A 13,127-nucleotide genomic window follows, 5' to 3' on the forward strand; every position below is an offset into this window, starting at 1 on the left:
TGGCCAAACTGGAGGAAATATTGCAAAGCATTTACAATTTGTGATAAAAGCAAACTTTGAATATATCTGTCTCTTGCCAGAAAGGTATTTGTAGTGCCCATGAGTCAAGTTACATCTGTGTTAATTTTCTGTAGATTTTCTGTACTGGCTCAAGTTTCCTGTGTCCAAGGCCGTTAAACACTAGTCATTCGCTGCTATACAAAGCAGTCATGCATACCATTTCTTATGTACACTATGCATCCTCCTGTACAGTGGTATTATGGGAAAAGCAGCAGGCACTGGAGGAAGTTCTGATTGACTGAAATTTATTGAAGTGTTGTTTATAAAAATGCTCTTTAGGAACCTTGTGCCTGACAGGAAGGTTCTTTTAGCTGCATCCCTCAGTAGCACTGCTCAACAATGCTGTTTTCAATTTAATTTTTGTTTTCCACTCACTTTTGCTTTACTTGTTGTTTATGAGCATCTTGTGACTGCATGATTGACTTTTAGTTTATCTTTTAGGTAGTTTCACCTTCTTCATTTTTGGTCTCAAATGTGGCCAAAATGAGAAGTTGAAATGAAAAGAGTATTACTGTATTAAAGATAAAAGAAATGGCCTCAAAGCAACCAAGAGTGTCAGAAAATGCCAAAAGAGTGAAAGCCATTGGAAAAGTTTGTCAGCAGAACTAAATTGGCATTCAAAAAGGCTAGATTCAGGAAACTCCAGACTGGCTTCTGCAAAACTTTTGATTTAGCAAGGTCCACTATCAAAACCATAATAAAAAATAAGGAAAAACATCTAAAAATCAATGTAGCAAGGTAGCAATATTTTAAAGACAGTGAAATTAATTTGATGTAGATCCTAATGCATTAGGGCTTAAAGCCTCAATCTGCGAAAGAGATTAGACTATGTGTATTTTAGTGCAATTGCATCATTTATACACAGCTAAATATAAATTAGCAAATTTGCAATAGTGGCATCGTTTAAGTTACATCTCATATTGTGAATACCTTCACGATGAGTTGCCATGACATTGCACTACTTCGAATAGTAGTAGTAGTGGTGGCATGTGATGCAAGAAAGCGAGTGTATGAGCTTATAAAGCATCAGCCAAAAAAAAAAAGAAAAAATCACACCATTCCCTCCAAATGCCTGTCCAGTTCCTTCTTAAATTTATTCAACCTATCAACTAATATCAACTAATAAGTAATGCTTCGCCCGAAGGAGAAGACTGTTGTTACTTATTCTCAGTGGATACCACCACCCAGATGGCACCGTTTCGGGGCTATTTGGCCCTTCTTCGGGGGTAGGTACCCAAGTGATGTTATGATGGCAAAACAGTTGTGAAGTATATCTTCACAATATGAGAGATGCTTGATGGTGTATGATATAAGTTAAGACTCTCGCAGCTTGAGGCTTTAAGCCCTAATGCATTAAAGTCTTAACTTATATCATACACCATCAAGCATCTCTCATATTGTGAAGATATACTTCACAACTGTTTTGCCATCATTACATCACTTGGTAATGAAGAAAGGCCACCCACTGAAGAAGGGCCAAATAGCCCTAAAACGGTGCCGTCTGGGTGGTGGTATCCACTGAGAATAAGTAACAACAGTCTTCTCCTTTGGGTGAAGCATTGCTTATTCAAAGTAGTGCAATGTCATGGCAACTCATCATGAAGGTATTCACAATATGAGGTGTAACTTAAACGATGCCGCTATTGCAAATTTGCTAATTTATATTTAGCCGTGTATAAATGATGCCATTGCACTAAAATACACAGAGTTTGATGTAGATCTTGATTCATAAAGATGGAAAGATTATTAAATATGTTTATTTAACAAGCTTTCCATCAATAGTCAATCTTTCCAAACTGTGCATCATTGAATTTCCTTGAATTTTATCTGTGACAATTCAAGAAAAGGTAATTAGTTTTTATGAAAGATTTGAAGAAAATTTGCCAGAAGGATCCAGTGTCAAACCATTCAGTGCCAGTTATTCCTGTCCATCTTCAAGTGCCATTTAGTGATTTTGAGTAATCTGAAAATTAACAGCATCACAAGTTGTTATTGTAAATACAGTGTAAAAGTTTCATGAATTTTAAGATAAGTTTCTTGCATTTTCTTGATCATATTTTTATGTTTTTATTGAATAATTGAATAAATTATTCATAAATTATTCAATTTTATTGAATACTTTATGGATTTAAACATTTATATTTAAATGTTTCTGCTACATTTATTATTGTTATAGATAGAAACACTGCCTTAAAAATATTTACATTATTTCCTGTGGACAAATCTCCTCCACTTAATGCCAATTCACTTAGTGCTCTGTTTTTATGACAAACCTAAAAGATTACAGGGGCGCCTGTAATTTTTTAGTTTTGTAATGTTTCAGTTTTAGTAGACATTCATGAATAGACAGCTAATATATGTTGCCAGTATAAACCAAGATTAGAAATAAATAAAGATAGGATAAGAAAGATAATTGTGCTTTGGAGAAATTCAATAAATTTCTCAGAAGTGATAACAAGGTTGCTGAGTTTCATTTTTGCCATCATTTCTAGTCATAAAGTTCAATGTATCACTAGTAAATATATATAAGCTGTATATATTAGTGTTAAAATAAGCATTGTATTGTCCATTATGTATAATTGTGCATATGTGCTACAAAGAGAGGTATGCACATCTTGGGATATTATTTGTTGTTTGGTACTTCCAATCCTTGCAAAAATAGGTGATATTTCTCTTTTTTTTTTTTTTTTTTTTTTGTGTTATCACTTACCACAAACTTCATAAAGTAACTGTAGACTTCTCTTGCCAATTACAATGCAAGTCAGTAAGTAGTTGATATCACTTTAGAATAGCTGAGCAGTAGACAGAAAATATCCAATGTCTGAGTACAGTCTAATAAAATGTTTAATCACAGTTTTAAAATTTTACCTTGGTTGTATGGAATTAAATTGTGGTGTGTGTATGTATGTGCATGTTGTGCACATATATAAATTTCTATTTACAGCAGAAAGGATTAACCATGGAAGTTTCTTATTGAAAGAAACTATACCCGGTGATCACTGTGTGACCATCCCATCCATAATGAACTATACTGCATACCTTACAGTGTAAAAAGCCGAATAGCTTCATATGCTAGAGCAGTAGTAAATTTTCATTTGATCATGCAAGTCAAAGTGATAAAGTAGCAGTTATGGGATATAGTAATATCACAGAGTTTCAAAAGGGCATGATTGTGGGAGCTAGTGCTTCAGGTGCTTCCATATTGGAAATGGTACGCCTTATCAGTTGCTTATGGCCTATTGTGGTTAAGGTGTACAAAGGGTGGTGTTGAATGGGTGAAACCATCTCCCACCAACAGAGCTGCTCTGTAAAGGATTACACCAGGTGAATGTCTTACTTTCTGCAGGACCAGATCCCACACCAGCCCCAACATTTGTAATATCTGTGTTGAGCGAAGGGTGCAACACGTTGTACAGACTCACTGACAGTCATTGTGTGACAATTGACGTTGCTGCAATATGGTGAATGCAAGAACAATATCCCAAATGATGATGTGCCACCCATTCATGTTTGGGGTTCCACAGCAGATGACCCAAGAGACATCCTCTCCTCTCCACTGATCACATCAATAGTAAATGCTGTAGTGTCAAGAACATTCTGGTTGAACACTGGAGGACTGGAAACAAATGTACTGTTCAGATGAGTCCAAATACCTGGTGCAACACGAGTCCATGGAACCATTGTACATGGTGCCCCTATCCAAGCAGTTGGTGGTGGTTGTTTAATATGGGGCATGTTTTGCTGGCAAGAAATGGGACGGCCCCTGTTGTGTATGGACCAACATTTCACTAGTGTCGTTCATCTTTTAACTTTGATCATCAAAGTAGTATTGAAAATGAACTGTTATTATTAATTAACTGTTCTAATGCAAGCTAATTAACAATACCTTTAGTAAGATGCCAAATAAAAATGTAAAAGTTCAGCAGATGTATGCAAGATTTTTCATGTATTATAAAATCTAGACGAGGCAACATATTTGTTTTGTGTGCTGTATGTAGATATAATTTGTCAGTTTCAAGTGAGTAGGAAATGTGATGTAAAAAATTAGATGCGTATAATTATATGCGTATATCTTAATAATAAAATATATAAGTAACAGACAGTAGCTTTCAAGACTAACGAGTCTCTTTTTCAACTGAATAATGTAATAATAAAATTCAAATACAAATACAATGGATAAGTGCAATGAGGTGAGTGAGGCACGTTATTCATTTGCTATTGTTGTTGTACGGACATGCGCTGTTTTACTCCAGTGATCATCTAGCATTAAAACGGTTGTCTCTAGGATGGGGTGTAGACGTATGCCTTTGTGGTGGTTTATTGCTTTTGGATTGTTTAATATGTTAAGTGACTCTAGCCATAGGCAGTGGCGAAAGTGTCGTGAGTGGTCTACTATTTCAAAGTCACGTTTGGGATCAAGATCGTGGTTGGTGGCCCAAAAATGTTCCGCGACTGCGGACTGGTCAGTTTTGGCAAGCCGGATTGCTCTGTCATGTTCCGTAAGGCGATCTTCGAGACATCTTGATGTTTCTCCTATGTAGCAGCTGTCACACAGATCTCTGATACCTACCATTTATGCCAACAGCGCAAATTCATAAACTTAAGCGTAGAAGCTAACTCCTTAAAGGCGAGCACACATTCGATGCAACTTCCTTTGTCTTGAACCTAAGCAGCAAGCAACTATCCATTGAACAGCTGAATGTCTTATCCAACGGCATGAAATTCGCCGTCATACCATCTAAACCTCCATTCACACAGCTCGCTATGGGTATAGAAGCCAGTATTACCAACTTTCCCGAAGAAACTGCCAACGAGATCCATTTCAGGACTGCCGCAATCCTCTGCAGCACTCGGCAAACTTACTCAAACCTTAACCATCGTCAACATGCCGCCCTATCATCTATAAGAAAAGACAACTCCATCGTCGTACTTCCTGCTGATAAAGGGTGCCAGACCGTTGTATTAAACCGATCAGCCTACCGAGAGAAAGCCCTGGCCCTACTACTACTAGACCCAAACGTATATGAACCTCTATCTGATCCACCCATTAAGGTCTTGAAACGTCTAGAAACACATGTCAATAAACTCGTCCACACATGGTTTAAAGATAAGAAGATCTCGACTACAACTCAGCGTCTTCTACATGCTACTGGCTGCCAACTACCGCAATTCTATGGATTGCCAAAGATCTACAAACCGGGTATTCCCCTCAGACCAATAGTGTCATGCTGCAGTGCCCCAACGTATGAACTGTCCAAGCATATCGCGCGCCTCCTCTCACCTCTTGTAGGAAATACCTCACACACCATTAAAAATAGTAGTGAATTTATCCACCTCATTAAGGACCTTTCAATCCCTGACAACACCGTCATGGCATCATTTGATGTGATTTCTTTATTCACTTCAATTCCTGTCCAACAGGCCATGCACTGCGCCAGAAGGCTCCTCGAGAACGACTTAAGCCTCCAATCCAGGACATCACTATCCACTGATGACATCTGTACCGCCCTCAACTTATGCTTATCAAGCAGCATCTTCACTTTTGAGGATTCAGTCTACCAACAGGTGCATGGCACTGCAATGGGTGCCACTGTTAGTTCCGTAGTAGCCAACATCGCCATGGAATATCTGGAGGAGCAGATACACCTGAACCCACCCACACCTATTACAACATGGTGCAGATATGTTGACGATATTTTTACTGTTATACCACGTGGCTCTGAAACAGCACTACTGGAATACCTCAACTCCCTATCTAATTTCATCCAGTTTACTATAGAGTTAGAGGTCAATGATGCGCTCCTGTTCCTGGATGTCTTAGTGCATTGCGTAGGCCCACATCTAGAGACTTTGGTGTACCGCAAACCTATGTGGTGCGGACAATTCACTAACTACATATCCGGCCACGCACCAAGTCATCTCATTAGCACCGCCCGCACCCTATTCTCCAGGGCTTGGAGCCATTCCAGCACTGATGCAATTAGGCGTAACGAGATCTCCCGTGTGAAGGCGGACCTAACCAAATGTGGTTATCCATCCCTTGTGCTAAGCAGGTGCCTATTACAGGCACAAGAACTCACATCCCACCCAAGACCACCGAACCAAGACGGTATACCGTCCGCTTACATTCCCTATTATCCAGGCGTGTCAGGACGGATCTCGAAGATTCTTAGAAAGTACAACATCAAATGCGTACAGTTACCCTGCAGGAACCTACGTTCACTTGTCTCCAGTGTGAAGACCGCTGTCACACCTCTCTTACGCAGCAATGTAGTATATCGCATCACCTGTAGAGACTGTGACAGCTGCTACATAGGAGAAACATCAAGACGTCTCCAAGATCGCCTTACGGAACATGACAGAGCAATCCGGCTTGCCGAAACTGACCAGTCCGCAGTCACGGAACATTTTTGGGCCACCAACCACGATCTTGATCCTAAACGTGACTTTGAAATAGTACACCACCCACGACACTTTCGCCACCGCCTATGGCTAGAGTCACTTAACATATTAAACAATCCAAAGGCAATAAACCGCCACAAAGGCATACATCTACACCCCATCCTAGAGAAAACTGTTTTAATGCTAGATGATCAGGGGAATAAAACAGCGCACGTCCATGCAACAACAATAACAAATGAATAACGTGCCTCACTCAGCTCATTGCACTTATCCGTTGTATTTATTTGAATTTTATTATTATATTATTCAGATGAAAAAGAGACTCGTTAGTCTTGAAAGCTACTGCCTGTTACTTATATATTTTATTATTACATTAAACTGGCTTATCATTATACGCATCTAATTTTTTCTCTCAACCATGGACCCCAGTACACCAGGCCCATTCGTTACTAAATGTGATGTAGTTGGATATGTACAGCATAGAAGGAAATGCAAAAATAGATAGCATTTCACAGTGAAGATGATACTGTCATATGTGCCGAATGTTTATCTGCATATTTTATCGTAGCACAATCCTCCTCTGGGATTGTGCTATGTTAAAGTTGTGATAAACAGTATCCTGGGTTCCAAATGGCCATTTGAATTTTTAAAAATGGTAATGGGTTTTCAGTGGTAATAATAATAATAAATACATGAAGACATATCTAGTACAGTGTTTATTCATACTGTATACCTGTTGTTTATTTTTATTTTTTTTACCATTAAACTTCATACCCATTTTTTAAAATTCAAACAGCCATAGTTCTGGAACTGTTCAGAATTGGACACATGTTTGTATGATCTTTTCTCATTGTTTTTAGGTCCTTAATCAATCCTGAAACTATGGCATGCCTGTTGTGAAATGCTTTATAATTTTCATTTGTATGATCTTTTCCTGGTGTTTTTGTCTGATTCCATCAGCTCTATTGAAAACATTAAATTATGCTAAATAATTAGGACAGGTATTTCGAACGAACAGAGGGGTGAAGTGGAAGTGGTTATTTTTATTTATTTATGTTACTTTTTTTTTTTTTTTTTTTTGGCTGATGCTGCATAAGCTTGCTTTCTTGCATCAAATGCCTCTACTAATGCTAATGCTAATTATAGAATGTTGATAACTTTGTAGTAATGAGATTTCCTTATAGATGGACTATTTGTATTTAATTATGCTTAAACAAATACATTGTGTCCAAGTTGTGGTTCTAATTAGTTAAAATTCTTCTAGGTGGATCAGCCTATTGCTCCAGGAAATAGAGGAATGTTACTTTTTCTCAGTGGTATCACTGATGATATGAGACAGAAACATAGAGAAAACTTATTTAATGCATCAAAAGATGAACTGCTGGAAGTGGCATCAAAGTAAGATTAAAGATGATAATTTTAGTACTGACATAAAAAATGGAGTCTTGTAACTCTTAATATAAGTCACATCATTCACTTTATCTTATTGAAATAAAAAATCTCTGTACGTAATTCACTGTTACCTGGGTTAACTTGATAGATTTATTTGTCATTCATTGCTATGCAATGTCTCTTAAAGTAAATGCTGTATTTATTTGGGTGAGGTATTTAAAGCTTGAGAACTGAAGTTTTGATATTATCAGAAGCAAAGCAAATAAAAAAAAAATGGATGTCAAAATATTTTGATTTAAACACACTAACATTTTTAAATAATATTGTTTTATACCGTATTATCATAAAATATATTAAATGTAACTTTGCAATCACCTGTTACTTTTCTAAGGGAAGTGGGAAGGTGTACGTTTTAGTTAATTTCTCTTGAATTTTTATATCAGTAATTCTGCCATTTTCCAGAGTTCTTAATAACCATGTTGAACTATAGATTATGTAGCACTTTTATGCTAATTTTATTTTATAATACACAAACTTTTTTTTTTTTTTTTTTTTTTAGGTACCTTTTAGATGATAAACTTCATGGAGTTTCTTTGCTGGGGCCAGAAAATGATACTACATGTAATTCTACTGAATGGACAATACACAGAGAATAACAGCTTATGATTTAGTTGTACATATCACATTTCAGAAAAACTAATTGTGCATAATAATAAACTGAAATATTAAAATTTAGTGCTACTGTACATTATTGGATATAGATGATTGCCACAAATACATAAAAAAAGGTAAATTTTAGCATTAGCACATCACCTCGCATGTGCCTACTCTGCAGAACTGAAGCCTTTCTTGTTGAAAGCATCCCTTTATTCGCCTCAACAATCTCATTGCCCTTCTCTGTACTTGTTCCAGCTGCTCTACATCCTTCCTAAAATGAGGCCTCCGAACCTGTATGCAGTACTCAAGATGTAGCCTGACCATTGCCTTATAAAATATTATAATCACTTTCTTATCCTGCTAGCAAAATTCCTGTATACATTGACAAAGTACCATGAGCTGTCCTGGCAGCCTGTTTGCACTGTCAGAGAACTTCGCATCTGACTGCATAGTTACCCCCAGGTCTTTTTCATTTTCTGTCAGGTACTAACTGTGTAGTACCACACAGTTGGTACATTTCTCTGGAGTTACTGCTACCCATATGTACTTTGCAGTTGTCAATGTAAAATCATCAATTACCATATCTCAGCTCAGCTGCCTAATTTTTCTAGATCTTGTTGCAATAGCATACTACCATTAACCACCCTGACAACCTTTGTATCATCTGCATACTTGAACATTAACCTAATATGCCTTCATCAATATAGCATAGTAGTAGAGTAGTGGCATGTGATGCAAGAAATCAAGCGTATGAGCTTATGCAGAATCAGCAAAAAAAAAAATTACAAAACAATCCCCTCTAAATATTTGTCCAGTTCCTCCTTAAATTTATTTAACCTATCAACTTCCACAACCACAGATGGCAGTTTGTTCCAGCAATTAACCACCCGCTGGCTAAAGGCAAATTTCCGTGCATCTATTCTACATCTGTCCTTCCTCAATTTCAATTTATGCCCCGTTAGGTTCGTAATCTGAACAAGTGGAAGAATCCCATCAGAATTCAGCGTGCTCAACCCATTCAAGGCCTTATACACCTCTATCAGATCACCTCGCAGGTGCCTAGTCTCCAGGCGCCTCCGTAGCCAGGTGGGAAGGAGCAGCAGTGCGTAGCACACGCTTCTTGATTAGACCGGGGTTCGAGCCCGTCACCACCAAATACGGAGCATGCGGAAAGGTCAGGGAATGACCACCGCACCGGAGCAATATGGCCTTAGTTGCTAATGCTCCTAAAAACCAAATAACAACAACAGCCTAGTCTCCAGCTGCTGCAATTTGCAGAACTTAAGCCTCTCCTGGTAAGAGGATCCCTTCATTCCCCTCACCAATCTTGTTGCCCTTCTCTGTACACACTCAAGCAAATCTACATCCTTCCTAAAATGAGTCCTCTAGACCTACACACAGTACTCAAGGCGTGGCCTGACCATTGTCTTATACAGAGGGACAATCACCTCCTTTTCCCTGCTAACAAAATTCCTGTATATCATTGACAACACCCCATGAACTGCCCTGGCAGCCTGTCTGCATTGCTCAGAAAACTTAATATCTGACTGCACAATTACTCCCAGGTCTTTTTCATTTTCTACCTCTTTAAGTGAAGTACCACACGGTTGGTACGTTTCTCTGGAGTTACTTCTACCCATATGCAGTACTTTGCATTTTTCAATGTTAAACTTCTCAGTCCATCTGCCCAAATTTTCTAGATCCTGTTGCAGTAACACACTGCCATTACTGTCATTAACAACCCTGCCAACCTTTGTATCATCTGCAAACTTCGATACTAAGCCTGATATATCTTCATCAGTATCATTGATAAATATACAAAAGAACAGTGGACCCAACACCGAACCCTGTGGGACTCCACTAATAACATTAGTCCACGAAGAGCAGCACCCATTGATTACCACCCTCTGTCTTCTTGCACTCAACCATCCTTTTATCCATTGTACAACTTACCCTTAAAACCATTCTGCTCCAATTTGTACAGTAGTCTTCAATGCGAAACAGTATCAAAAGCTTTCCTGAAATCCAAGTATATGATATCAAAATTATTTTTTGCATCCAATTCCTTTGTAACCACATCATAATAACCAGTCAAATTTGTCAGACAAGACTTTCCCTTAACAAACCCATGCTGTGTCTGAATTATTGCTGCAGTCTTAGCTAGATGATCCTGCAATGCATCTTTAACCTTTAACCAGTGACTCCATTATTTTACCCAGAACAGAAGTTAAACTAACTGGTCTGTAATTACTTGTGTCACCCTTCGATCCCCCTTTGTGAATTGGGGACACATCTGCACATCTCCAGTTCGTGGGGACCTCCCCTGAGTCCAAGGATACTCTCATAATTATGGCTAAGGGTTTGCTTACTTCCTTTGCTGCCTCCTTTAATATAACTGGATAGATCCCATCCACCCCAGGTGCCTTTCTTATGTTTAACTTCAACAATTTCTCCCCCACTTTGTTCTCAGTTATTACAAAATCATTAAGCACCCTGTTACAATTTGATAACCTTGTGGCATTTTCAAACCTTAATAACTCCTCATGTGTGAATGTAGATGCAAAATACCCATTCAGTTTGTTTGCTATCTGAGCAGGATCATCAACAGTCGAACCATCGATATCAAGTGGACCAATCAGATTCATCCCCTTCCTTTTAGAGTTTATATAAGTAAAGAAATCTTTGCTGTTTTTCTTAGCATCCTTTGCCAAAGATTTCTCGTAATCTGCCTTTGCCTGCCTAACCTCCTTTGTGACTTGATTACAGACTAGCTTATATATATCATAGGCTTCTGTGTCGCCTGATAATTTATATGCATCCCATGCCTGCTTTTCTACTCTAGTCTGGGGCAGGATATTTTAAATTAATAAGATCAATGAATTTAATTAATTAATTGTCAATACTACACTATCTAATAGAATACTAAATGCAGGGATGCAAATTACGCTATATAATTTTACGTTAGAGCTACCTAGTTACCACAATTAAAAATTTGAATTCCCTACCACTCTATACAAAAACAATGGCTGCAAGATTCGAACGAAACAATGGTTTTACTTATATTAAGTAGTAATCTACAAAAACTCTTTATCTAAATTAAAAATAACCAGAGTATCTAGAACTATATGGCTACTTATAAAGTTCAATATAAAATAACAATTAGGTAAATAAAATGGCAAACACTTATCGCTTTTTCGGAGCCTGTAATTTTTAAAGAGAGTCAGCGCCCTCTCTGACATATATCATTGATAAATATACAAAACAAAGGGCCCAATACCAAACCCTGGGGGACTCCACTAATAACATTAGTCCACAAAGAGCAGTGTCCATTGATTACCACTGTCTGTCTTTTCCCACTCAGCCATCCTTTTTTTCCATTGTAGCAACTTGCCCTTAATGCCATACTGCTCCAATTTGTACAGTAGTCTCCCATGTCCAACAGTATCAAAAGCTTTCCTGAAATCCAAGTATGCGATATCAAAATTATTTTTGCATCCAGTTCCTTTGTGACCACATCATAGTATCCAGTCAAATTGGTCAGACAAGATTTCTCCTTAACAAACCCATGCTGTGTCTGAAGTATAACTGCAATCTTGTCTAGTTGATCCTGCATTACTTTTTTAACCAGTGATTCTACTATTTTCCCCAGAACAGAAGTTAAACTAACAGGTCTGTATTTACTCATGTCACCCTTTGTGAATTGGGGATACATTCATATATCTACAGTCCATTAGTCTTCCCCTGAGCCGACCGGGCTGGCTGGATAGATAAGGTGCCTGCCTGGCAACCCAAAGGCCGCGTCGAATCCCGCCTCGGGCTTGGATCAAAGTACTGCAAAAACCTTGGGAGGTGCATTATGGCCACTGAAGCCGATGCGCCAACAACTAACTAAAAAAAAAAAAAAAAAACTTCCCCTGAATCCAAGGATGCACTCATAATTATGGATAAGGGTTTCTTGCTTACTTCCTTCGCTGCCTCCCTTAATATAATTGGATAATTGGAATTAGATCCCATTCATCCCTTTTGTCTTTCTTATGTTTAACTTCAACAGTTTCTCTTCCACTGTACTCTCAGTTATTACAAAATCATTTAGCTCTCTGTTAGAGCTTGATAAACTTCTGGCATTCCTTTCCCTATAGAATTCCTAATGTGAATGTAGGTGCAAAATATTCATTCAGATTGTCAGCAACCAAGGAGGATCATCAACAGTTGAACCATTGATATCAAGTGGACCAATCTGATTCATCCCTTTCCTTCTAGAGTTTACATAAGTAAAGAACTGTTTGCTGTTTTTCTTTGCATCCTTTGCCAAAGATTTCTCATAATCTGCCTTCACTTGTCTAACCTTCTTTGTGATGTGATTACAGACTAGCTTATATCTACCATAGACTTTGTGTTGCCAGGTAATTTATTTGCATCCCATCCATTTTTCTTCTATGCCACGAGGCTCATTAGTTCGTCTGACACCCATTTAGGCCTAAACCTTGAACAGTATTTCTTAGTTGATATGAATAGCCTAGTAGCTTCCATGATTATTTCCTTAAATGCATTTAGAATTGGCTGATGGGAACATCAGTTGTTCCCACTGAGTGGAATTTAAAAACTGTCTGAGACCA

At 38.0% G+C, this 13,127-nt stretch overlaps 1 protein-coding gene across 2 annotated transcripts in view; it reads left to right on the forward strand.

Annotated features, from left to right (window-relative positions):
* The window catches only part of LOC150089770 (presequence protease, mitochondrial), a 284,476-nt gene extending 275,887 nt beyond the window's left edge, over window positions 1–8,589 (forward strand). For both annotated transcript variants that reach the window (XM_090389648.1, XM_090389649.1), the window contains exons 26-27: window positions 7,727–7,860; window positions 8,414–8,589. In XM_090389648.1, coding sequence (XP_090245774.1) covers window positions 7,727–7,860; window positions 8,414–8,510 — 231 coding nt within the window. In that variant the 3' untranslated portion in view covers window positions 8,511–8,589. The remainder of the gene's footprint in view (window positions 1–7,726; window positions 7,861–8,413) is intronic.
* The last annotated feature ends 4,538 nt before the right edge of the window (window positions 8,590–13,127 follow it).

The sequence above is a fragment of the Mastigoproctus giganteus genome, chromosome 2, assembly GCF_048544385.1.
Source record: "Mastigoproctus giganteus isolate SK-2022 chromosome 2, ASM4854438v1, whole genome shotgun sequence".
Taxonomy (NCBI): Eukaryota; Metazoa; Arthropoda; class Arachnida; order Uropygi; family Thelyphonidae; genus Mastigoproctus; species Mastigoproctus giganteus.